The 26,036-nt window shown below is 44.0% G+C and overlaps 1 protein-coding gene across 2 annotated transcripts in view; it reads left to right on the plus strand.

Annotated features, from left to right (window-relative positions):
- Nucleotides 1-26,036, plus strand: part of FCHSD2 (FCH and double SH3 domains 2) — a 178,952-nt gene that overhangs the window by 96,684 nt on the left and 56,232 nt on the right. For both annotated transcript variants that reach the window (XM_074572284.1, XM_074572285.1), the window contains exons 6-8: nt 2,565-2,698; nt 4,095-4,149; nt 4,562-4,690. In XM_074572284.1, coding sequence (XP_074428385.1) covers nt 2,565-2,698; nt 4,095-4,149; nt 4,562-4,690 — 318 coding nt within the window. The remainder of the gene's footprint in view (nt 1-2,564; nt 2,699-4,094; nt 4,150-4,561; nt 4,691-26,036) is intronic.

Genomic DNA, 26,036 nt, shown 5'->3' on the forward strand with positions numbered 1-26,036 from the left:
CCTGCCCTCCCTCGGCGGCTCTTGGCCACAGATGAGGAGGTTTGGGGGCAGCAGCCCACCCCCTGCCGTTATCTTTCCCTGGAGACCTTGGAAGCTTATCCCAGAAATGATGTGTGGTTTCATATGTTGGCCTTGAAGGAGAAGGCAGGGACCTGCCGTGGACGTTCATGAGGGATCTGCAGGAAAGACGATGTGGCCACCACTGCAGATGTTTGCGCGGATCCGTATGGGAAGACTGAAAGGCAAATAGAATAAAGTCATAGAATCATAGAATGGTTTGGGTTGGAAGGGACCTTAAATCACTCTGCTCGGAGCCAACGCAACAAGAAACCGTCTCCCTCAGCTCTCTCAAACAGCTTTTTACATACAACCAGTGTCTACCCAACCAAAAACCCCTAAAAGGCATCCAGTCCCCTGATAATTCCGTGTTCTTCAGAGGTGCAAAAGCAGGATTATTTTACGCTTTTAAAATGATCACGTTGACAACTGGGGTTATTTGATATTTTAATTTTTTGATGCCGGCAGGAGACTTCAGGGATCAAAATACCGATTGATGTAGCAAAATCCCAGTCCTTTTGAAACGATTTTAGGTCTCTGTCAGCTGTCCAATATATACAGATTTTTCTACCTTTCATTTTTCTCTCATACACGGAGAAGTCTTCAAAAAAACTCAATCCTGCCCTTCACCACTCCCCAAACCACCTACCACGAAGCTTACCTTATGGAGCCCATTGCTTTATTGGTCTGCCCACATCAAATACTGGGCTTAGTGTAAACTTATATGGATTTTTAGGTGCTTTATAGCCAGAAAGAAATTTGACATTTTTAGCGAGAGCAATTGTGTGGTGAGAAGATGAGCAATTTCTATTGACTGAAAGCTGGGGAGGGACTCTGGATCAGGAAGGGGAGCCATAGGATGAGGGGGAAGGGTTTTAAACTGAAAGAGGGGAGATATAGATGAGATATTAGGCAGAAATTCTTGGCTGTGAGGGCGGTGAGCCCCTGGCCCAGGTTGCCCAGAGAAGCTGTGGCTGCCCCATCCCTGGAGGGGTTCAAGGCCAGGTTGGACGGGGCTTGGAGCACCCTGGTCTGGTGGGAGGTGTCCCTGCCCAGGGCAAGGGAGTGGCACTGGGTGGGCTTTAAGGTCCCTTCCAACCTGAACCATTCTATGATTCTATGAAGCACAAGTTTCTTTTTTCTACAGGTGACTGAATATTATTTTTAATGATTGTCAAATACTGTGAAATTAATGTTAGGTTGTTGGATTACATCACCTTGTTAGTCTTGCAGTTCTTTTAAAGGAGGTTGCAGGCATTAATTGTTAGTGTAATGAAAAAGCTTAGGTGTTTAGGAAGGGTGTTCATATGAGGACAACATGTGGCACCTTGAATGGGAGAAGTCGGGTGTGTGACAACGATGTGACAAGAGCTGGGACCTTGGGTCTGGTCTTTGAAGGACAGAAATGATTTCTTTAAGCTCGAGTTTCCTTAAGTTTCCTCAGCTTCCTCTGCCTTTAAGTATTGCCTGGAGCCTTCATTGACATCTAGTCCGTAATATCCGTAATTAAATATAAACGCTTTGAACTGTAGCTCTTACATGTGCTAGTTCAGGTAAAAGAAACCCTTTACAAATCTCTTTTAAAGATAGTATAATTCTAGACATTGATAACTCACATTTGTTTTGTTAAGTAGATCTTTCCGCTTAATATAGATCCTTTCCCAGAATTTTTTTTTTTTTTTTTGAAGCCGATAGGATGTTTGGAGAATTGCTGAACATTTTAGTCGCTGCTGGGGGTTAACCATAGTCACAGCTCAGCCCCACGCAGCCGCTTGCACCCCCAGCCCCCCCCAGCCCCGGCGGGATGGGGGAGAGAATCTGAGGGTAAAAGCGCAAAGATTTGTGGGTTCAGATAAAGACAGTTTATTTTTTGGCATTAAAATATATGTCGTAACACTGATTGGGTCATATTAATGAAAAGGTTATTTTCACTCCTTGTCTAGCTCGCTATGCATTTTAAGCCTCTAAGCTTTCTTTGCGAACGACACCGGTTTCTGAGATAACCCACTTTGTTGGAAAGCTCTTGAAGTTTTAAGAAAAATGAGCTCTTAAAATAACGTTTGTCAAATTGTTCTTGTTGCCATTGCTCCGTATTTTACGTGGTAGCTTTTGTCTTAACGTTTTCAATTTTAGGGAAGAAAAGATTAGTCATTTTTTCTATCACCTCCAGTAGATTGCCTTTGGATTTTTCCCAATTGTGTTTCAATTATTTCAACTACATACCTCATCCAAAGCTTTCAGAAGTTTTATGTTTGATTTGCAAGTTATCATTGAATTTGAGTAGTTGAACAGCAGCGGAAAGAAAGAAAGAAATACGGGTTTATGTTCTGATCAGCTTTGAAAGAAAGGCATGAATAATTGACCAGGAGTCACTTGGAGATGACGTCGTTCCATCTAAAATGTGATGAAAAGTAATAAAACAATGATGAGAGTATTATTTGGATGCAAAAAAAAAACAAACCCCAACATTAATGCTTTGTTTCCGGAATGCTTTTTTTTTTTTCCAGTGCGTGGACCAGTTGACACGGATCCAAGCTGAATTACAAGAGACAGTAAAAGATTTAGCTAAAGGCAAAAAGAAATATTTTGAGACTGAACAGATGGCTCAAGCGGTGCGGGAGAAAGCTGATATTGAGGCCAAGTATGTTTTCATAATAGCGTATGTATAAATAATTGCGTGTGTATAAAGCAGATTTGAACTTGTATTAGTTTTTACACTTGATATTATTTTAGGAGAAAGATAATTGCTTTCAACGAGCCTGTGCCAGTTGTTTTTCTTTTTGCTTACATACGGTTTTGTAACCATTTCAAGCATGTTTTTACCCTGCTAGTCAAGTATAACTCATTGCGGCGGGTTCCTTTAGGAAGGAAGTTAAACTGACTGCTTTAATTTGACCTTTTCAAAGGACAGCGTGTGAGCTGGTGCTTTTTTTGATATGAAAAGCTGCTTATTTCCTTTTCTCTCCGTGGATCTCAGGTTTGGTATCAGTCCATTTGGAGGGGGGGAGGGGATGGGACGCTCTTTTCCATTTTTAAAGATAAATTTTTGAGGCTTTCAGTTTTTATGCTCCTTGATGTCCTGAAGAGGTTGATTTCCTTCCTTTCAGGAAAGCCAGTAGCTCACATGTTTTCAGTTTGGACTTTGGCCTGTCTTAGGGGAGTTTGCCTTACCCTTTTTTGCAAGTTTCTTTCTTTTTTTTTTATTTATTTATTTTGTGAAATGCCTCGGGGTTATTCTCAGGGAACGAAAAGAAATTACGGTTTCATTACAGAATTTTTCTTTCTTTTACTTTATGGGGGCTGGATGATGAAAGGAAGAACTTTAAAATTACCTATAATACCCACAGAAAGTAAAAAAACCCAAACAAGCAAACAAACAAAAAAAAAAAACGAAAACTTGAGCTTGGGAATTTTGGGCCAGATTCATACTGCAGTATTGTCCAGATTAAAATAGCTGTTTACTTGATTTTGTTTTCTTATTTACTTTTTAAACCACCGTCTTTCAAATAGCCAATAAAGTACTTCTCTAATTTCTCTTTCATTTACATCAAATGTGAAAATCACACCAATCCTGCTTTTAAAAATACGTATGCGTACATGAGTACTCTTCCAGCTTGCTGGAACATAATTATTAATCATTTTGCATTAATATTCCTTCAGATGACCGGCTGTTCAAATTTACAGCACTTTGTGTCTGGAGGGCTGACTCAAAATGCATCAAACACCAAAATAACTTGAGTCGCAGCCACCACTCAATTTCCCTTTCATGATGTATTTAAATTTTGTTCAAAAACCAGGGTAAAAATATACAAAAGATTTCAGAACGCGCGGTGAAGATGTTATTGATGTAACTCATCATACTTTGTAGTATTTTCCTTGATCCTTAAGCTTTATTTCAAACTATACAAATAAAAATTTAGACATAACGAGTTAGTCAGATTGAAATTTTGCAGAAGTGAAGTGCAGGGGCCTGTTCATCCTGTGCTTTTGTAGAAAGGGTGGAAGATGTTAATCTCCTCTTCTACTTTTTGTTTCAGGTCCAAACTTAGTCTTTTTCAGTCAAGAATAAGCTTGCAGAAGGCAAGTGTAAAGGTGAGTATAAAACCCCCTTAATTTATAGTTGTGCTTTGTAGCTGATTTCATGAGGCATACGACCAAAGTTGGCTGGAATCTAAAGATGACTGACATTTTGGAAGATAAATCGTTAGACCAAGTGATAAGAGCAGACTCTTTTCATCAGTCGGAGCACAGAATTATATTTACAAGGAAATTTTTTCTAGTGGGAGTTATAACCGTTTTTTGAAGACCACATGTGAAATTACAACGGCATGAGAAAAAAAGACATTAGAAATGCCCGTACCATTAACAAAACTGTAGTCAAAACTTTGAGGGATTAATAAATTATATTAATACATACTTATGCGTGTTAATTTACTATTAATACATGTTTGGTCATATAACTTCTCATTAATGCCTATCTTTTAACTTCCGTTTCTTGTTGTAGTTAAAAGCACGACGATCCGAGTGTAACTCCAAGGCTATCCATGCACGGAATGATTATCTTCTCACTTTAGCAGCTGCTAACGCGCACCAAGATCGCTATTATCAAACGGACTTAGTAAACATTATGAAGGTAAGGAAGCTGATTTATGTATGGGAGTTGGGAAGTGTGAAAATCTGGAATGCAAAATGGGCAAAGTACAAAATCTCAGGTTTTGCGACGGCAACGTTGACCTTCCCAATATGCTGCAGTAGAGGAGAGTGCAGTTCAGTAGACAGGTCCTGCGGTCGTGCGGAGGATCTGTGGTACCAATTATCAAGCCCCAAAGTGAAGCAATCACTTTTATTTTTAATTCACTTTTTTTTTTGAACTATTGGGATAAAGGAATCAAGTTTGTAAAACTAAAACCTGCATTTTCCTGTTGGAGTTGACCTTAAGTAGCTGGAGATGTTTTAGTTCTTCAGTAGTGTATCTCCTAATCCTTTTTTTTTTTTTTTTTAATCCGATTAGCTGATCAGAACATTTCTCTTATGGTATGATTAATGAAAATGTTATCGTTAAATATCTTGATTTCAAGCTATGAATTTTGGAGGATGGCAAATCAGCCTCGTTGTACTCGCGCGTGGCAGCTTTCCAAGCCAAGAGGAGGTACTTGAACTCATAGGAAATGACATACTTAAAAAGTTCAAATATGATGGCTCACAGTTGCTTTTTTTTAATATCATCCTAGAATTACTTGAACGTACACTATTCCTGTAACTTAGGTAGTTGCAGATAAAATGTAAAATCTGTGAAATCGGCTATTTAAAGCTAATTCATGCTTTATATAGATGCATTTCATGTATTGACATTTTCAAAGTTTATTTAAGTGTGCTATCTACAAACTATTTCCAGGTGATGCAGTCAGGCTTGGCAACTTCGAAGTTTGCAATTTGCTTCTAAAATTGCTTTGTTGAAGAACTATCCCTGTGTTATAACAAATTGCTGTATTATCATCAGGCTTTTGTGTACTGGGGGGGGAAAAAATATTGATCTGAAAAGCAGGTAACCCAAGTAGAAAATGTGAGCGCCAGACGAGGCCTTCGAGAGAGCCTTATGTGTAATTCCGTTGTATCTTGACTAAGTTAACCACTCCTCCAGCAGTATGTGCATGCATCTTGGAGTAAATCACAGCATGTGTTATACATTCATTGCTGTGCCTCATACCTGCCTTCCTGGAAGGCTAAATCAGATCTGTGTATCTCGGAGGCGATGAAGAGCTCATAGTCCTTGAGGCAGGAACCCTGGCTTTGCTCTTGGCGTATGCGTGGTAAAATGTGAATATTTGTGCTGACTAAATATTTAGTATGTGGAAATGGTTCTAGAGTAAATATTTCCTTGTAATACTAAAGGTAAAATTATTAGTTGATGCTTACACAAAATAATTCCTTACTTCCATGCATGGTTGGCTGTCAGCAGTTAATGCTCTTACTTGGAAGTAATGCCAGAAGTGAATTTAATATGTTCACAGTAAAACAAACAAAACAGTCGTTTGAAATAATAAAAGAATGAATAGATAGCCCAGGTAAAATTATGACTGGTTCTCGGGAGGGTTATGGCTGCTCATTGTATTGTAACCCCTGCAAAGGACAGGCTGGATGGGTGGGCCGAGGCCAGTGGTGTGAGGTTCAACAAGGCCAAGTGCCGGCTCCTGCTCTTGGGTCACACCAACCCCATGAACAGGCTGGGGGCAGAGTGGCTGGAGAGCTGCCCGGCGGCAAAGGACATGGGGGTGTTGGTCGACAGCTGACTGAATATGAACCAGCAGTGTGCCCAGGTGGCCAAGAAGGCCAACAGCATCCTGGTCTGTGTCAGGAACAGTGTGGCCAGCAGGACTGGGGCAGGGACTGTCCCCCTGTACTGGGCACTGGTGAGGCCCCACCTCGAGTGCTGTGTCCAGTTTTGGGCCCCTCACTCCAGGAAAGCCATTGAGGTGCTGGAGCGTGTCCAGAGAAGGGCACCAGAGGTGGTGAGGGGTCTGGAGCACAAGTCTTGTGAGGAGCGGCTGAGGGAGCTGGGGGTGTTCAGCCTGGAGAAAAGGAGGCTGAGGGGAGACCTTCTCGCTCTCTGCAACCCCCTGAAAGGAGGGGGTAGCCAGGGGGGGTCGGTCTCTTCTCCCAAGGAACAGGCAATAGGAGAAGAGGAAACAGCCTCAAGTTGCCCCAGGGGAGGTTTAGGATGGATATTAGGAAAAATTTTTACAATGAAAGGGTTGTCAAGCATTGGAAGAGGCTGCCCAGGGCAGTGGTGGAGTCGCCATCCCTGGAGGGGTTTACAAGCCGGGCAGACGTGGTGCTGAGGGACATGGGTCGGTGGTGGTTTTGTCAGTGTTGGGTTGATGGTTGGACTCGATGATCTGAAAGGTCCCTTCCAACCTAGATGATTCTATGATTCTATTCTCTGATTCTATGTAAAACTGTAAACAATAGTGTGTAACCTGGTGCTAAACCCAGCCTTGGTGCCAAAAGAAAGCACCAACTGTGTCCCAGCGTTTGGAAAGGGCTTCAGGAAGGGGCTCCATGAATTATCGATGAAGAAAATCCCACTTCCCTACCAGGCAGGCCGATAAAATCAGTGCAGTGATGAGTGGAGTCGGTTCACACGCGGATAGATCCGATATGGTGGGAACAATCAACGGGATTTTTTTTGAAGAGAGAACGTGTCCTGCAAAAAGAGATCTTGAAGGAGTCAGTCAGGCTGGGGATAAGAGTGATTCATCTGATTTAATGTCTTGGATTTGCCAGGAGCTCTCAACAAACTTCCCACTCAGTCTCTGCTTACGTAAACGAACAACACTAGTACAGGTGGGGCGGTGAGGGTTTTCGCGTAGATTAATAACTGATGAAGAGATAGAGGAGATGTGGGAATGAAGTAGATACTTGGGGTTTCTAAGGGAAGGAGATTTGCTGGCAGGGTCCTGGTTTCTCCCTTACCTGACTCCTTCTGGAATGCGTGTGGGAACTGTGCTGTTTAACCTACTGAGAAAACCATGCTTTTATTTAACATAAACAATATGGAGAAGGAACTGAAGAGAGAGGGGATGATTTGAAGGTGAAGAATCATTCAGTATAAACAAATGTAAAGCTTGTGACCAAGAGGTGTGGTGGGATCTCGACCATTTTGGTTGACCAGGCAAGAAAATAGCACATGAAATTCATGTTAAAAAGAGAAAAGCAGTCAGCTGAGGAGAAAATTGCTGCCTACAGAGTGAAGAATAGCCATTATGATTTATGAAAGAGGTACTAGAACTGGAAAATGGAGTGAAGGATAAAGAAATGGAGACTTTGCCTATTAAATGTTTGTAATCCTTCCTCTAGGTAACGTCAGTAGGGAAGGAGGTGTTAAAACCCTTCCTTGGTAGCACAGGTCCTGTTTTCATAGGCTGGGTGGCTGTGTCACCCGATACATGTTACATGCTACGGTTGTAGTGTCTAAACTAAACATCTTCATTCGTCTGTTGAGATTAACATTCTAAAATTGCATCTTTTATCTTAATATTAGTAAATCCTTAGGTATTCCTGTAGCGATGGGCACCTTGCTATCTCTATTTCTTCATTTAGCTGCGATTGAGCTGATAGACCTTCTTCTGTGTGAGCTCTGCAGGGCTGTCCACGTTTCTAAATCATAGAATCACAGAATGGTTTGGGTTGGAAGGGACCTTAAAGATCATCTAGTTCCAACCCCCTGCCCTGGGCAGGGACACTTCCCACTAGACCAGGCTGCTCCAAGCCCCGTCCAACCTGGCCTTGAACCCCTCCAGGGCTGGGACAGCCACAGCTTCTCTGGGCAACCTGGGCCAGGGGCTCACCGCCCTCACAGTAAAGAATTCCTTCCTAATATCCAATCTAAATCTCCCTTCTTTCAGTTTGAAACCGTTACCCCGTGTCCTATCATAGCACTCCCTGATCCAGAGTCCCTCCCCATCCTTCCTGTAGGCCCCCTTTAGGGACTGGAAGGGGCTCGAAGGTCTCCACGGAGTCTTCTCTTCTCCAGGCTGAACACTCCCAACTCTCTCAGCCTCAAATCACATCAAGTTTCTCCTTAAACTGTTGAGATTTTATCTGTCTTGCAGCTCCTTTGGAGTTACTGCCTTCTCGCAGGTAGTCGGCTTCTTTTCTAGGTTTTGATTTTAATTGGGTTATTGTATCCAGAGTGAGGATCGTAGTGGGTGGCGAGAGAGGAGTTGGCCTCTGGCTCATTGGAAGCTGGGTTTGGCTTGGCTGGACCCAGCCAGTCTCTGGCCATGAAATGCCAAATGCTGCTGGCTTTGGGTTTGGGTCGTAGTGTAGCACTCTCTGAACCCATCCCTTTGGACCATCTGTGTGGGCAGACAGCGCCCGCTTTCCTAGAAAACTTGAAATTTAATTCTTAACTTTGATGTTAACTTGTATACATTGATAAATAGTGGATTAAAATAACTAAGCTGATTTGGCTGGCTGTCGCTATCAGTTTTCTTCTCTTACTAAGTTACCTTTGATTTTAATTTGCCAAAACCTTGGTCTTATTTAGCGACATTTGATCCAAAGTTGGCAATTTGTGTGATTTTTCTTAAGGGCTTCCACACATGTTGAACCAAATGCAATTTTATAATTATGCCTTCAATTTTATACTACCCTGCTCTCAAGAACTCTTGTTATCCGCATCCCTTGGCTCCTACTTAGTGAAGAGGGCAAAACGCTGAAGTTTATTGTAGGATGGGCCCATCAAAGGTTGGGCCTTGCATCCTGTGCAAGAGGAACCAAACGCAGACGGGTAACGTTAATTCATACCTTGGCTTGCTGACAGCCTAGACAACAGCGTCTTCATCAGTGCTTTATAAGCAATAAAATCCAATAAAAGTTCATGGTATTGTTAAGAGAAAGGAGGGGTGGCGATACTTTTGCAGTAAAACAGGGTTGGTTTATGCTGGCACAAGGTATTTGCAAAACTGTTGTCGGGAAAGCGTAACGTGTGTTGGGCTGGAGACGCTTTGGGTTACTCTGTGATCAAAAGAAGCCAGCTTTGGTTTTGTTCATTGTTCATTTTCTTCACTCATAAATACGTGTCGTGGCCTTATTCAGTTTTCTGCAACAGGCGTCGAGACGACATTGTCAGTGGCAGGATGCCTGGTGATATACAACTTCTGATTTCAGTATCGTACTTTATTTTGCAGTATTTTTATGCAGGGAATGAAAAATAGCATCATAGAATGGTTTGGGTTGGAAGGGACCTTAAAGATCATCCAGTTCCAACCCCCTGCCCTGGGCAGGGACACCTCCCACCAGACCAGGTTGCTCCAAGCCCCGTCCAACCTGGCCTTGAACCCCTCCAGGGATGGGGCAGCCACAGCTTCTCTGGGCAACCTGGGCCAGGGGCTCACCACCCTCACAGCCAAGAATTTCTGCCCGAGATCTCAGCTCAATCTCCCCTCTTGCAGTGGAAAACCCTTCCCCCTCGTCCCGTGGCTCCCCTCCCTGATCCAGAGTCCCTCCCCAGCTTTCCTGGAGCCCCTTGAGGGACTGGAAGGGGCTCCAAGGTCTCCCCTTTTACACCTGGATATAACAAAGTTATGCCGCAGACCTGAGCTCTGCATTTCAATCTCCGTAATGAAATTTTAAAAAAACCAACCAAACAAAAAAGCGTAGACTAAAGCATGGTAAGACTAAAGCATTTTATTCTTTGCCAGTTTCCTGACGAGCTGCTTAGGAGGAGTTGCCATCACCCGATTGCTGAGGTTCAGTCTGCAAACCCTTTTAAGCGTGAGTTGTCTGCCTGGTGCTTGGGCTTCGGCGGAAGTTTAAACTGAGGTCAAAAGGAAGTAAATTCAGGGCTGTTTTGATACCTGTCTTTTTTGAAACTTTATTGTTAGTGCATTCCTTTTTTTACTGTAAGTTCCTTTTTGTGAACCGCCTCAGAATATCACTTTATAAAGCGACTTACAATGAGGAAATGTTGATCTGTAAAAAGGAAGGGAGGCATCATGCACATTTTAAATAATTCTTGGGTTATTTTTAGTAGAAAGAGAGAACTAAAACTTGAATTGATTTCAAAGTGTTCACTTTTAGAGATGACAGGAGCTCAGCAGTTTATTCCATTACAGCCCGTGGCAGGTGGGTGCCCGTCTGGGGACGCGAGTTGTGGAGCTCAGGGCTCTCATTCCAGCTTCACACAGACCAAGTTCTTGGACACAATGTAAAATACTTTAATAACGTATTTTATTTTGTTTCTCTGGTACGTTTTTAAAAGCTGTTGCTCTCAAGTGTTTCGCTTTTAATGCTTGTATTTCAAAGTCCAAATCTTTAAAGAAAATCTGCCTTAAGATATCAAAATTATTTTGTAGAGCTTGGTCGTCGGTGGAGCTTCATGGTCGATGCCAAATATACAGCCACCTTTGTAGCTAAACGCTCTTTAACGATCCTGAATGATATTGTTGGGTATAATAAAAAATAATAAAAAAAACAAAAAAAACAAACAAAAAGGAATGCCACTAAACAATTGGCAGTCGAGCGTGATCTTCGTGTCGGGGAACTGTTTACAGAGAGTGACGCATTTTTTATGAGCAATGACAAATTCTCCATAGGGTCGCAAACAGAACAGCAGCAGCAAGTATTTCTAAGTAAAGCTCTCTGATTTTTATTTTTTTTTTAATAATTTATTTCATATCGTACCTAGTGCTGTCTTTGGTGTTTGCGGACAGCGTTGGAGGAGTATTGTCGAAAGCTAGTGTGCTTCGCTCGTTTTTTGTCTTTGTGGTTTCAGTACGGGTTTTTTATATCGTTGTCAGTATCAGTCATCTTTTCTGTGTCTTCTGTACTTTCCAGTTTGTTTGACATGAGGAAGTGCCGTTGTATAACTGCGCTCTTGTTCTTGAGCACAGTTTGTGTGGCGATACAGCAGGTTTAAATAGAATTTCACGTTAGGCAATTTCCCTGGAACAGATCTTTCTTTATGCGTGGGGGATGATACCGAGACATATTGCAGCTTTGGTTTTTTGTTAATTTGAGAGCTCAGTTTTTCAAATGACATTGCAAGGGAGCACCAAGAGTGAGTATCCTGGAGCACACCGTGAAGGACCCACTGAGAAAACTGAGTTTGCTCAGCCTAAGAAAAGGGAGACATTAACAGTCTTAATGATCAAGTACCTAGCAGGGAGCGTATGGAGAAGAGTGAGTCAGGCTTGCTTTTTTGAAGGTGTTGATGGAGAAGAGTGAGCCAGGCTTGCTTTTTTTGAAGGTGTTGACACAGTGAGAGGAGGACAAATTGAAACCCAGGAAATTCTGATTTAAATACAGGGAAAAAGGTCCGCCATGAAGGTGGTCAAACAGCAACAGGGGCTCAGGGAGCAATGCCATACCTTGGAGACTTTTGAAGCTTGACCGGACACGGCCTTGAGCAACCTGATCTGTCTGGCCCTGCTTTGAGCAGAGGTTGGACCGATATCTCCCTTTCAACACAAATTGTTCTCTCATTTTGTGAAATAACATTTTCTGTTAAAAAGATGGTGCTCGGGAACCCGTAACTGCCAGTTTCTAAGTTTTTTTTCTGCCATTAACTGGAATAACTCCAGGAGCCATCAGTGCTAGAATATTCATGTTCTGATGAACGCTGTTTTTTCTTTATTAACATTGTCGGGAGGTTTTGTGAAGCTGAGTTGACATCTGTGTTTTCAGCATCGTCACCCACCACTTCTACTCAGCATTTTTTTACGATCACAGAATCACAGAATCTTCAGAGTTGGAAGGGACCTCTAGAGGTCATCTATCCAACTCCCCTGCTAAAGCAGGATTGCCCAGAGCACAATACTCAGGACTGCATCCAGGCGGGTCTTGAAAATCTCCAGAGAAGGAGACTCCACAATCTCCCTGGGCAGCCTGTTCCAGTGCTCTCTCACCCTCACCGTAAAGAAGTTTTTCCGTGTATTTGAACGGAACTTCCTATGTTCCAGCTTGTGCCCATAGCCCCTCGTCCTGTTACTGGGAACCACTGAAAAGAGTCTGGCTCCATCCTCCTTCAACCCACCCTTTAGATACTAATATGCCATAATAAGGTCTCCCCTCAGCCTTCTCTTCTCCAGGCTAAAGAGTCCCAGCTCTCTCAGCCTTTCCTCACAAGGGAGATGCTCCAGTCCCTCAATCATCTTAGCTGCCTTTCGCTGGACTCGCTCCAGCAGTTCCCTGTCCCTCTTGAACCGGGGAGCCCAAAACTGGACACAGTATTCCAGTTGTGGCCTCACCAGTGCAGAGTAGAGGGGGAGAATGACCTCCTTCGACCTACTGGCCACACTCTTCCCTATGCAGCCCAGGATTCCATTGGCCTTTTTGGCAACAATGGCACATTGTTGGCTCATGGATAATTTACTGTCTACCAGGACCCCCAGATCCTTCTCCTCAGAACTACTTCCCAGCAGGTCCACCCCTAACCTATACTGGTGCTTAGCATTCCTCCTCCCCAAAAACCATTTAAAAATCATTTAAACCAAATGTAAATACCGACTCCAGACATTACTTGCACAAATGAGATTCAGCTGAAGCTCGCGATGTTTATAAAAATGACCCAAGATTGAAGACTTCAGGGTTTTTTTTCAGTTAATAATTTGATTTATGCCCAGAAATTACTAGGATGAGTACGGCAAACAGTTCTTTCATCTGGTGACTCTATTTGACTTGAAAAGTAAGTTGACACATTAGCTGAAGGTCTTAAATTGTCTCAGGAATGTTATCCCAGCAGAGGCTGGCCAGTGTGTGTCCTGTATAAATAAAAGGTTAACATTTGCATGAGTGCATATTTCTGTAGACTCCAGAACAAGCAGAACCAATCTTATCACTCTAAGGAATCGTTTTACGTACACGTTATTGTTTTAGGCTTTTTAAAATGATTTAGAAGCACCCAGGGAGTTACTTTTCTGAAACGGAGATTCTGTCCTAAATGAAAAAATAGCATTAAGATAAAATAATTCTGAAGTCACTAGAGGTTTCCATTTTCTTCTATAAATCTCTTTTATTAATTCACTCCTAGCTATTCTTTTAAGATCCTGCAATACTCCCTTTAAAATGTAGAGGGAATTTACGTAAGTGAAAGAACTATTGTTTCGCTTCCCGTTCTTGTCAGCTGCAAGCCACAAAGATTTTGTAATTACAATTAAGCCAGCCATAGATTGCGTTATCTACAGTATCAGATGGGCACAGGAACTTTCCTTTACAGACGGGCGGTGAGTGTGCGTTGCTTTATCAGGTTCGTCCGCGTGAATGGAGGATGAGTGAAGGCAGGCCATTGCCCAACACATGATCCCCGTGTTCCAGAAGATGCTCATTGTGGGCTTCACAATAGCCGGTACCGGTTTTCCCCTCCGAGGACATCGGTCTGTGCTTACATGCACATAAAACCTTAAATTAATTCCTTTAATAAGGCCCTGTTTATAGTGTGATTATGCATCCACGTAAATTGTTGAATAATTAATAAAAAATGGTGTTCTCTTGTTTAGGCTTGTTGTTAAATGCTCATATATCATATTTCCCTGTTGATACCCAAGTGCTGCTTTGGAGAATTTTGGCTCCTTCATAGGCTAGGGCAGTGATGGTCCCCTTGTACTGGGCACTGGTGAGGCCCCACCTCGAGTGCTGTGTCCAGTTTTGGGCCCCTCACCACACAAAAAGCCATTGAGGTGCTGGAGCGTGTCCAGAGAAGGGCACCGGAGCTGGTGAGGGGTCTGGAGCACAAGTCTTGTGAGGAGCAGCTGGGGGTGTTCAGCCTGGAGAAAAGGAGGCTGAGGGGAGACCTTCTCACTCTCTGCAACCCCCTGAAAGGAGGGGGTAGCCAGGGGGGGTCGGTCTCTTCTCCCAAGCAACAGGCGGTAGGACAAGAGGAAACAGCCTCAAGTTGTGCTGGGGGAGGTTTAGGATGGATATTAGGAGAAATTTCTTCCCCAAAAGGGTTGTCAAGCATTGGAAGAGGCTGCCCAGGGCAGTGGTGGAGTCACCATCCCTGGAGGTGTTTAAAAGCTGGGCAGACGTGGTGCTGAGGGACATGGGGTAGTGGTGGTTTCTGTCAGCGTTAGGCTGATGGTTGGACTCGATGATCTGAAAGGTCCCCTCCGACCTAGACGATTCTGCGATTCTATTGAATATGTGCTAACTACGGTTTTGATCATTTATATTCCAGCTGACTGTCAGTAAACATTTACAGGGAAGTGAAAAGCAGCTTCCTACTGGAAAGATGACCACTTCTGGTGGTAATTTTGGCAAAATCACAAGCAAGGGAAGTTTAGCTGGCCCAAACAGTAAGCGGTACCCTCACTGCTAGCTATGGTAGCATCTAATATTTTAAATTTCAGATCCACTGCTCGGACCCTGACAGATCACGTTACCCTTCCCACAGCCGTTCCAGGCTAACTCGAGACAAAAGAGTGGGTCTGAATCACAAACTGAGCCATGGTCACATTTGCCTGATGACAGTCAGCTCCCTCTCACCTCGTGGTTTAACCGCAAAGCAATTCCTTGTTTCAGGATTTTGCTCCAAAAAAGGCCGTTTATTTCCAAGGGGACTAAGTATTTATTCCTCCGCGGGCAGGGAGTGTATAGCGTAAAGACAGAGCACAGCAAAGCCTGATATATAAAGCAGGGCAGCTTACTTAATTATCTTAAAGCAATAATCATTTTTCATGGGATAATAAAACCATTTCTTGATAATGCTTCTGACTTGTCAGCGAGTTTTCCTTTGGCATTTTGACAGAAACAACTTGAGAAAAGGGTTGATTGCGAAAAAATGTAGTGTGATTTTACAGATGCTCGTGACAGGTATTTCCTGTAGAGGAGGTTACGTAGAAAAAGTCCTGGATGTATTTATACAAGGAAGTTAACAGGAGGCTGGTATCGTCGGTGCAGTGAGTGGGAGTGACTGAAAGAGAAATAATCGATGATGAAGGTTGAATGCGATGCAGTAAAACAAGGAAAATTACTGGAAAGCCAAAAAAAAAAGTCAAAATCACGGCTAGGAAGAGGGCAGAGGGACAGCAGTCTAAGGGTTAAGGTAGGGGAGGAGGTACTTAACCAGTGTCCGGGCAGTCTAGTGGAGAAATCTAGTTTAAGGAGTTAACAGAGAACTTTCAAAGTGGGGGGGTTTTGTGGTTTGGTTTTTTTTTTTTTTTTAGCTTTTAATAATTTTCATGTAGAAACTGTTTAGGATTTGGATGGGGCTTCAAGATTTTTCTGTCAGCTGTCATCAACCTACCCATTTTGAACAGGAAATGAAACTTTGCCATCTTGTTTCAAAGCTGTGCTGTAATACAGTCGGAATGGTTCCCTAAATCCTTGGCTCTGCCAGAAAGCACCCTCAGCGCCTCCTGGTCGCTCTGTAGCCAGCCCGGAGAAATAACCCAACTCAGGAAGCACCTGGCGTCCTCCGGTTGGGAGCAGGTGGGGCTACATTGAAAAGTTTTAACGAGAAACATGCGACATTCTGATTTTAGAAGCCATGGAGGCAGACATCCCAAACAGATCATCTGGGGGGTTTTGTTTGGTTGGGGGACTTTGTTTTTAGCAACTCCGGATTCTCTTGAAGAATGGAAGACGCAAGGGAAGAGATTTCATTTTCCTTTATCTATTTATATATTGATATAACCACCCCATGTTTCAGCGAGTTGCCTGGAATTTACACATATTGACATTGAAACCACGTGAAGAGCTCACATACCGTTTCCAAAATGAAATGCATGCGTACAGGTTTTGTCCTGTTAAATGACATATTAAGCTATAAACGTTATTGAAACTGTGGACTAAGAATATTTATAAGTTGAACGGCAGTCCGTAGGCCTTCTTTAGGCGAGAAACGGGTCTTGTGCCCCCAGAGTGGTTATTTAGGACTGGAGTGATAATGGAGTTATAGAATTGTAGAATCATCTAGGTTGCAAGGGACCTTTCAGGAACCATCAACGCAACACTGACAAAGCCACCACTACCCCACGTCCCTCAGCACCACGTCTGCCTGGCTTTTAAATCCCTCCGGGGATGGTGATTCCACCACTGTCCTGGGCAGCCTCTTCCAATGCTTGACAGCCCTTTCGGTGGAGAAATTTTTACTAATATCTGGTAATATCCTCTATCAGAGTTGGTACTGAAAGGTTCAGATGCTCCGTTGGATGATTCAAAGCAAAATCCAAAGGTTTGGTAAAATCCAAAAATCCAGGTGAATAACCGCTGCTTCATCAAAAATGAAATATCTAGTTGTGTTAGTAGATACTTCACTTTTGATTAAACTTAACCAATACGGGTTGCAAATTAAAAGCGATCATCTGGACGCATTGGAGCCAGTGGCAAAGATGAGCTGGTTTTAATCCTCTCCCAAAGCCTCTAGGAATGGGAGAGTAATTTAAGAAAGTGTTTGAGGCACGGTCTTGCTGTAGATTTTGTTGTCTTCAAGGAACGTGGGAGGTGGTTTAGAAGAAGGCAAAACATGTTATAGTGACCATCAAGAAGGCAAAACTTGTTATAATGGTCATCTTCTGGTGGAGACTGTGAGGACTGATGTGGTGTCTCATACGTTCAACGGCAGGAGAAAACACTTCTGAGTGACTAAACTTGTAAAAGAGGTAGAAGAATTCTAAGAAGGAGATAAGACCCAAAATAGCACAAGCCCAGTAAGCGTAAGGTGGAAAATGTCGCACTGAAATTGAAGCGTAATTAAATCCTAAAAGAAGTTATTGGAAAAGTGGCTTCTAATCTATTATTTTTTGCGCATCTCAGTGTCACCCCAGAGGGAAGCAAACCTGGTAAGAGTTTTTACAGAACTGAGATGGTTTCCATAGGGTACGGCTGCCAAGTTGTGAGTTGCTTTTTATTTTTTCAGCTTCAAAAGCTTTGCTTCTCTCTTCCAACCTAAGTCCATTCAGTGCCGGTGGAGGTGTTTGCTGGGATGGATTGATGGAGGTGAGGAGCTGGTCATCAGTTGTCGTAGCCTGTGTGGGCAGTGGCTGTTGGAGCTGTACTTTTGGCACATTCTTTAGAAAACTGTCTTGCCTTGGGATCCCTTCCTGCAGCGGAATTCTGGGATGGTGCTGGTGAGCCTTTACTGGTGCTGGGGTTCACAGCGCACCTCAAAAGGCGACACGCAACGTTGGCTTTCAGCTCCTTTTGAGGGGTCAATGACTAGCTCAGGGCTCCACCAGCAACGAATGGGGTGTGCAACTGGTATGGAGAGGGAGAACTCCTGAGCTGAGAAGCTCAACATGAGCTGGCAACGTGCGCTGGCAGCCCAGAAACCCCCCCACAGCCTGGGCTGCATCCCCAGCAGCGTGGGCAGCAGGGCGAGGCGGGGGATTCTGCCCCTCTGCTCCGCTCGGGGGAGACCCCCCTGCAGTGCTGCCTCCAGCTCTGGGGCCTCAGCACAGGAGAGACACGGAGCTGTTGGAGCGGGGCCAGAGGAGGCCCCGGAGATGCTGGGAGGGCTGGAGCCCCTCTGCTGGGAGGACAGGCTGAGAGAGTTGGGGGGGTTCAGCCTGGAGAAGAGAAGGCTCCACGGAGACCTTGGAGCCCCTTCCAGTCCCTCAAGGGGCTCCAGGAAAGCTGGGGAGGGACTCTGGATGAGGGAGGGGAGCCATGGGACCAGGGGGAAGGGTTTTCCACTGCAAGAGGGGAGACTGAGCTGAGATCTGAGGCAGAAATTGTTGGCTGTGAGGGTGGTGAGCCCCTGGCCCAGGTTGCCCAGAGAAGCTGTGGCTGCCCCATGCCTGGAGGGGTTCAAGGCCAGGTTGGACGGGGCTTGGAGCAACCTGGTCTGGTGGGAGGTGTCCCTGCCCAGGGCAGGGAGCTGGAACTGGGTGGTCTTTAAGGTCCCTTCCAACCCAAACCATTGTGTGATTCCCTGTGAGCGGCTCAGCAGGGAAGTGAACAGAGCTGATCCGTGTGCCATTGGAATTAGGCCACAGAAGGACATTAGGAGGCAAGAAATTCCTATTTAGCATTTACAAATTGCTGGGAAGATAATTGATTGGAAATCTGTCCGAAAAGCTCAGTCAAGGGAGGAGGAGGAGGGGGAATCCTGCAATATGATTTGTCTACCTGCTAGTTTTCATACAGGAAAAAAAGAATAAATCCTGTCTGTTCCAGTTGTTATCTCTGCTAAAAAGGCTTTATAGCTGGGATAAACCCCCGTGTCATGGAAGGGAAGTGAATATTCCCTACCAGCAGGTTCATCAGTTCCCTAGTTCATTAGATCCCTAATGCTCGATGATGGACGAACTGGAACAGCGTAGTCCAGCTGAACAAGGATATTTTGTAATGTTTTACAAATTATTGAAGCACTAGAGTAACGACTCATAGGATTTGAACGCTAATTAAAAGAAATAAGGTCTCTCTGGTATGCCCGGCGTTGCTCGTTGTTAATGGGAAGAACCTGTTCTAGTGCAACTGGTTCGTCACAACCCCGTCTGCTGGTCTGCAGAACCCCTCGGTGGCAGCATCGTCAGGACACACCGAGCAGCACCCTGCAATTAGTACCTTTAAAAAATCTTAGTGGAATTCAAAAACTTCAGAAAAGTTTAAATACTGAGGTTCAAGGGCGCTAATCTCATATAACTCCAAGTTATGGCAGCTGAAAATGACCTAAAGGTACTGGAAGAAAATTGTTCTGAACGAATCGTGACAATATCCTGATTTTGGGGTGCCTAAATTTATTTGGTGAAGGTACTTTAGACTGAAGGATAAAACCAGGTACGTGGAGATAGGTAGAAATCAGGTTTCTAGTTCAAGCTGAAGAATATTAGAAATAAAATTTTTCAACTGCTCCTACCAATCAGATTGCTCAGTGGTTTATATTAGACCTTAGATATAATAATTTAATTTAATAGATGAGAACTCAGTTTAATAAAAGAGAAATTAAAAAAGATATGGAGTCCTAAGAAAAAGGTGGATAGAAGGAAGACAGCCAATCCGAGTGAGAAGCATCTTTTTTTCTCGGTAAAATCTTCACAAATATTTATGACTGTGTATACCCAAATAATCTTAACGAGTTTTAATAGCTGAGCCCCTTCTGCTTCGCTCTTCTCAACGGGCATTGATTGTATTGGATTATTATAGTGTATTTTTATGGTATCCATATGTGATTTCAGGGATGCAATTTTAAATTACATTTAAATGAAATGTAAAACTAAATCTAAGTTCTGTGCATCGACATTCACATTTAGCACAGACCCTGCCGTCTAGCTGGGTCCAGCAGCCCCATTTCAAATGTGAAAGGGGATATCTGAAATAATGTTCATCAGATTAACCTTGGTGAAAGTCTCAGTTTATTTAGTAGCAAAGGCTAGGTATTAAAGATAACCTTGTATCAAAGAAATCCCAAGCCTACCAGATTCTTGGAGCATCTCTTCCCATGTGATTTAAACGTTGCTTGCGCTTTACTGTGTATTGTCATTAGGACATCTGAGCAGTATTATTGGGGAATTAAGTGGGAAATTAAGTAGTTTTTAAAAAAGGTTTGATCATTAATCATAGAGCGTGCAGCACTGCTGAAATACGTTTGAAGAGAAGCTCACGTTAATGCAGTTAACATCTTTGTTGGTGACACGGACAGTGGGATTGAGTGCACCCTCAGCAAGTTTGCCGACGACACCAAGCTGTGTGGGGCGGTCAGCATGCTGGAGGGAAGGGATGCCATCCTGGACAGGCTGGAGAGGTGGGCCTGTGCGAACCTCATGAAGTTCAACCAGGCCAAGTGCAAGATCTTGCACCTGGGTCGCAGCAATCCCAAGCACAAATCCACGTTGGGCACAGAATGGCTTGAGAGCAGCCCTGAGGAGAAGGACTTGGGGGTGCTGGTGGAAAAGAAGCTCAACATGAGCCATCAGTGTGCGCTGGCAGCCCAGAAACCCCCCCGCAGCCTGGGCTGCATCCCCAGCAGCGTGGGCAGCAGGGCGAGGGGGGGCATTCTGCCCCTCTGCTCCGCTCGGGGGAGACCCCCCTGCAGTGCTGCCTCCAGCTCTGGGGCCTCAGCACAAGAAGGACATGGACCTGTTGGAACGGGTCCAGCGGAGGGCCATGAAGATGATCAGAGGGCTGGAGCCCCTCTGCTGTGAGGACAGGCTGAGAGAGTTGGGGGGGTTCAGCCTGGAGAAGAGAAGGCTCTGGGGAGACCTTGGAGCCCCTTCCAGTCCCTCAAGGGGCTCCAGGAAAGCTGGGGAGGGACTCTGGATGAGGGAGGGGAGCCATGGGACGAGGGGGAAGGGGTTTCCACTGCAAGAGGGGAGATTGAGTTGAGATCTCGGGCAGAAATTCTTTGCTGTGAGGGTGGTGAGCCCCTGGCCCAGGTTGCCCAGAGAAGCTGTGGCTGCCCCATCCCTGGAGGGGTTCAAGGCCAGGTTGGCCGGGGCTTGGAGCAAGCTGGGCTGGTGGGAGGTGTCCCTGCCCAGGGCAGGGGGTTGGAACTGGATGGTCTTTAATGTCCCTTCCAACCCAAACTATTCTGTGATTCTATAGTTATGCTCCTCAGAGATGTTATGAGAATAAATGTATAGATTTAAATATAAATATATAAATAAACATAAATATGTTTCCAGTCAGGCCATGCTGAAGAAGTGATTTAATTCAAAGATAATGCAACACCACTGGATCCCATTTTATTCACTTTTCTGCTTATTTTTATTACCCATCACTGTTGTGTATCCAAGAGTAAAAGCTTATAAAATACTGTCAGCTTCTGGAGAAAATGGTGCAACCAATGAACCCGTCAATTCTTATTTAGGAGTGCGGTTTGTAATGGGTTTTTTTGTGCCCGGCTTTGTGTTGGAGGGGGGGAGTCTGTTTAAAAGGGACAAACCTTTCACAGTGTTTTTAATTACAGACTTCAGCCTAAAATTCTCTCTCTCCTCACCCACCGATGCTTTTAAGGAGTGCGCGCATCAATTGTGAGTGTGATTCCCCTGGGAATAAATGAGAATGGACTGCTAAAAGTAATAAAGCGTAATTGGCACGTGGAATTCCCGAGCGATATTTGGGAAACAGGGATTAACCTTCTGTGCTGCGGCGCAGCTGCTGTACCTTTGGCATCCCCCTGTCGTGTTTTTTCCTTTATTGCCCACGATAATTTCTTTCATTGTTCTCCAATTCTATAATTATGACGGTAATAGCAGTACTGTGACTCTGAGCCGTTTTCCTTTTAAGAACATGTTGCTCATTTGTGTGGATTACAAAAAATTCCTAAAAATAGTTTCACTTGGTTTGGTCCTTAAATTTTAGTATGACTGGTAAAAAGTGCTTAGTAATCCTTTAATAGAGTGTCTTTTCAGGAACCGGGGGTTTGCTGTGTGAAATATGCTCTGCCCTTTTCATCTTGGTTAATTAATGGACATTTTAATCATAGAATCATAGAATCATAGAATTGTTGAGGTTGGAAGGGACCTTTAAGATCATCGAGTCCAACCTTTAGCCTACCCTGACAAGAGCCACTTCTAAACCATGTCCCTCAGTGCCCCATCTACCCTTTTTTTAAACACCTCCAGGGATGGGGAATCCACCACCTCCCTGGGCAGCCTATTCCAATGTTTAAAAACCCTTTCAGTGAAAAAATGTCTCCTAATATCTAATCTAAACCTCCCCTGACGTAACTTGAACCCGTTTCCCCTCGTCCTATCACTTGTCACCAGGGAGAAGAGGTCAGCCCCCAATTTAAAAAGCGTATTTGAATTTGAATTCAAAAAATGTCTTCCTTATCCTGAAATGTTGTCTTGTGGGTTGGACGGTGGGACGTTACATTTGTAGGACCGCGTCAAACTGCCGGTTATGTCTCTTTGGCGTGATAAGAATCTGAAACGCTCAGTAATAGATAAAATGAAATTTTGAATATTGCAATGTCACCATCACCTACACCTATTCTGAGGGCGTCTTTTGAAAAGCCTGTTCCCTAATAGTGACAGGGAACTTTAAACCCATGGGCAGAAAAAAAACCCCCAAACATATGGAAGCGATAAATCCAAATAGCAAATGGGAGCAACAGCCTGCGCTGGAGCAGAAGAGTTTTTGTTCGACAGATTTAATTGGGGATGTAGATGAAAAGCACACGGGACGAAAAAATTAACTGCCGTAAAAATGATAATACAGAGATTGAATATTGAACAACAATTGAAAACAGCAGCAGCAAAATAGATGGTTAAAAAAAATGGAGGGATGCAAAAGAGAAAATAAAAGGTCACGAGGAATGTGTATGATCAGTATCTGATTTCTTGTTTTACACTTTTTTATGCATTTTATCCGCCAAGGAGGTATTTTAAACTATTAAGAAACATGGGATTTGGTGTGAAATGCATTTTCACACTCACATTTGAGTCACTTTAAGGTTTCTGTTCTTTAGTCTATACTTTTGTAGAACATAGAACGTTTTGAGACTTAGAGTCATAGAATGTGTTGGGTTGGAAGGAACCTTTAAAGGCCATCTAGTCCAACCCCCCTGCAGTGAGCAGGGACATCTTCAACTAGACCAGGTTGCTCAGAGTCTCATCAAGCCTGGCCTTGAATGTCTCCTGGGATGGGGCCTCCACCACCTCTCTGGGCAACCTGTTCCGGTGTCTCACCACCCTCAGTGTAAAGAACTTCTTCCTAATGTCTGATCTAAACCTGCCCTGCTCTAGTTTAAAGCCATTGCCCCTCGTCCCGTCGCTCCATGCCCTCGCAAACAGCCCCTCCCCAGCTTTCTTGTAGGCCCCCTTGAGGGACTGGAAGGGGCTCTAAGGTCTCCGCGGAGCCTTCTCTTCTCCAGGCTGAACACCCCCAGCTCCCTCAGCCTGTCTTCATAGGAGAGGTGCTCCAGCCCTTTGATCATCTTTGTGGCCTCCAACAGGTCCATGTCCTGCTTGTGCTGAGGGCTCCAGAGCTGGACGTGGTATTCCAGGACACTTATCCAGAAGAGCCAGTGTGTCTGAGTCAGGCTGTTTCATTTTCAGTAGGAAGGCTTCTGCGGGGACTTGCTGGTCAATCCACACCTGTGACACCGTGGATCTCTGCAGTAAGGAAAAATTTCAAGAGCTTTCTTGGAGATGAGTCTGTGTTTGTGTGCGATTAACTCCTGTAGGAGCTGAGAATCGTCGTGGTTCTAACCCATGCTCAGGCAAAGTACTTTTCCTGAACCCACCTTCTAAATTATGTAAAATATATATTTATTTTTTTCTTAAACTGAGCAACAAAATAATTCATTGTGGGGTACGTTTTCCTAGTGAAGAAAAAATAAAGAATCCAGCTGCAACTGTCAGACATAGCACACGCTCCACTGCCGTTTGGCGATCGTGGTGATGATGATGACGATGATGATGTGGTCAGCATAAGAATCCCGGAATAGCAGAAATAAATGGCAAAAGGCTGAACGAATTAAATATCCATTTTTGTGCATGAAGGAAGCCAAATGTTGTTGGCAGGAACAGTCTAGGTGCGGAGGTGACGTGACAGTGACAGTCTGCCACGAAGCTGCCTTCTGAGTGTTGGATTCGAGCCAGAGCTGTTTTTTTTTTCCCCAAGAACGAGGAAGTACAAAAGCGAAGCCGATTGCGCCAGGGCAATTTAGTGAAAATGTGTCGTGTCCGAAGAAGGATCGATCCCCTTGGGATTTATTCCAGTGCCACGAAAGAAAAAGCAAAATAGGTCCAAGAAGTCTTCGGAGATGATATTTAAAAACTTTAGCAAAAGTATGTGTATTTCTAGACTATAAAGAATCTGTTCTTATCTTCCATGGGTTTTTTTTAAGCTTTATACAGTAGAATTTTTGAAGGTCTGATTTTTCCATTGTTAGGGCAATCTTGCATCAGGGTATTCCCACCGATTTAAGTGGAATTATTCTTGAACTCTGAAGTGTTTGTTTAATGCTGTCTTCATTGGGTGACTCTCATGCCCTTGTGGGGCCAAGAATTATTTATATTATTGATAGAAAAAATTTGCAAAGGAGACTTCCTTCGGTGCCTGTGGCCACCTACCCGTGGTCACCTGGGACAACTACAGGGCGCTGCCATGAGATCGGTGGGGGCAGATCTAGAAGGACTACTTAATATCATCATTAATTTTGCTTATAATTGTTTTAAAGGGACATTGTGGATTCGGGGAGGGTGACGGGCATCTGCTGGCCGTCATTTCATGTTTTTTCTGGGCTCAGAATAGACTTCAGTGTACCGGCCACAAAGGTTTTGTCATTAAAAACAATGACCCTGCCTAAATTGTAAAGGAACAAAATGATGTGCAGAACAATCATCAAGTGACTAATGAAACCAAACAAAGAACTTGCAAACAAGCCCGAAACTATTGACACTAGAAAATACAAAGCTCTGGGGTAAGGGAAAGTGCAAAGTGTGTTTATGGGCGCTGAGCTGAAAGGCAGGCAAACAGAAGTCAGGGCACTTCTTGTCTTCTACTGTTTATTATCCTCATGTTGGCCATGATGAAAGCTCCTTCTCTACGCTGGGGGAAAAGATGAGGAAACTAAAATCGCTTCTCCAACCTTTGTGGATTTAACTTGACACTCTATACGTTTTTGCAGCCTTTTTCATCATATTCTCTTCCTGCCTTTTGGTCTGCTTTTTTTATTTCCACTTGTTCCCAGATTTATTTATTTTTTTCATTTCTCCGCTCCTGAGCAGTATGGATATGTCCCTGCAATATCTCTCGCTTCCTCGTTCACAGCTGGCTGCTTAAGAATGTACTTCTGAAGAACATGCAGTCATGCAGGATGTTGATAGCAGAAAAAGAAAATAAAAAGGAACAGGAGAAGCTAATTAGTCTGACAGCGACAGTAGAGTGAGACAGTCGTAAAAAGTCCTTAAAATTATTTTCTATCCTTCTATCCTATTTCTATCCTGCAAGAAGGAGCAGAAGCCAGAGAGGTGGCAGACGGTCTTTCTGTAGGGACTCTGGAGTTATTGGGCCAGAACCACCTTCGTTTCAAGGAGGCATGAACAGATTGGTGGCTGGGGAGGTAGAAGAGTTTGCTATAAGTGCAGTAAGGACTAGAAGAGTAAAAATGTCTGGGGGTTACTACCCTTTTTGTTTGTTTTGGCTGATACTTTGTGTTTGACAATGCTTGGTGTTCAAAGAAACTAAGTGCTGCAGGAGTTGAGGGCAACCGAGGTGCCCAGGACAATTGTCTGTCCACCTGTACTTCACAGTTGGTACCTACTGAAATGCTTCCAGAGTAGAGCTGAAGACGCCAGGTTACAGAGGAAGCCATCAAAAGCAGTTTTAATATGGGCTGAGGAGTTGGGGGAGTTCAGCCCGGATAAGAGAAGGCTCCGGGGAGACCTTTGAGCCCCTTCCAGTCCCTCAAGGGGCTCCAGGAAAGCTGGGGAGGGACTCTGGATGAGGGAGGGGAGCCATGGGACGAGGGGGAATGGCTTTAAACAAAAAGAGGAGAGATTCAGACTTGATCTAATGAAGAAGTGTTTTACCCTGAGGGTGGTGAAACAATGGCCCAGGTTGCCCAGAGAGGTGGGAGATGCCCC

This window comes from Larus michahellis, chromosome 1 (assembly GCF_964199755.1).
Source record: "Larus michahellis chromosome 1, bLarMic1.1, whole genome shotgun sequence".
Classification (NCBI taxonomy): domain Eukaryota; kingdom Metazoa; phylum Chordata; class Aves; order Charadriiformes; family Laridae; genus Larus; species Larus michahellis.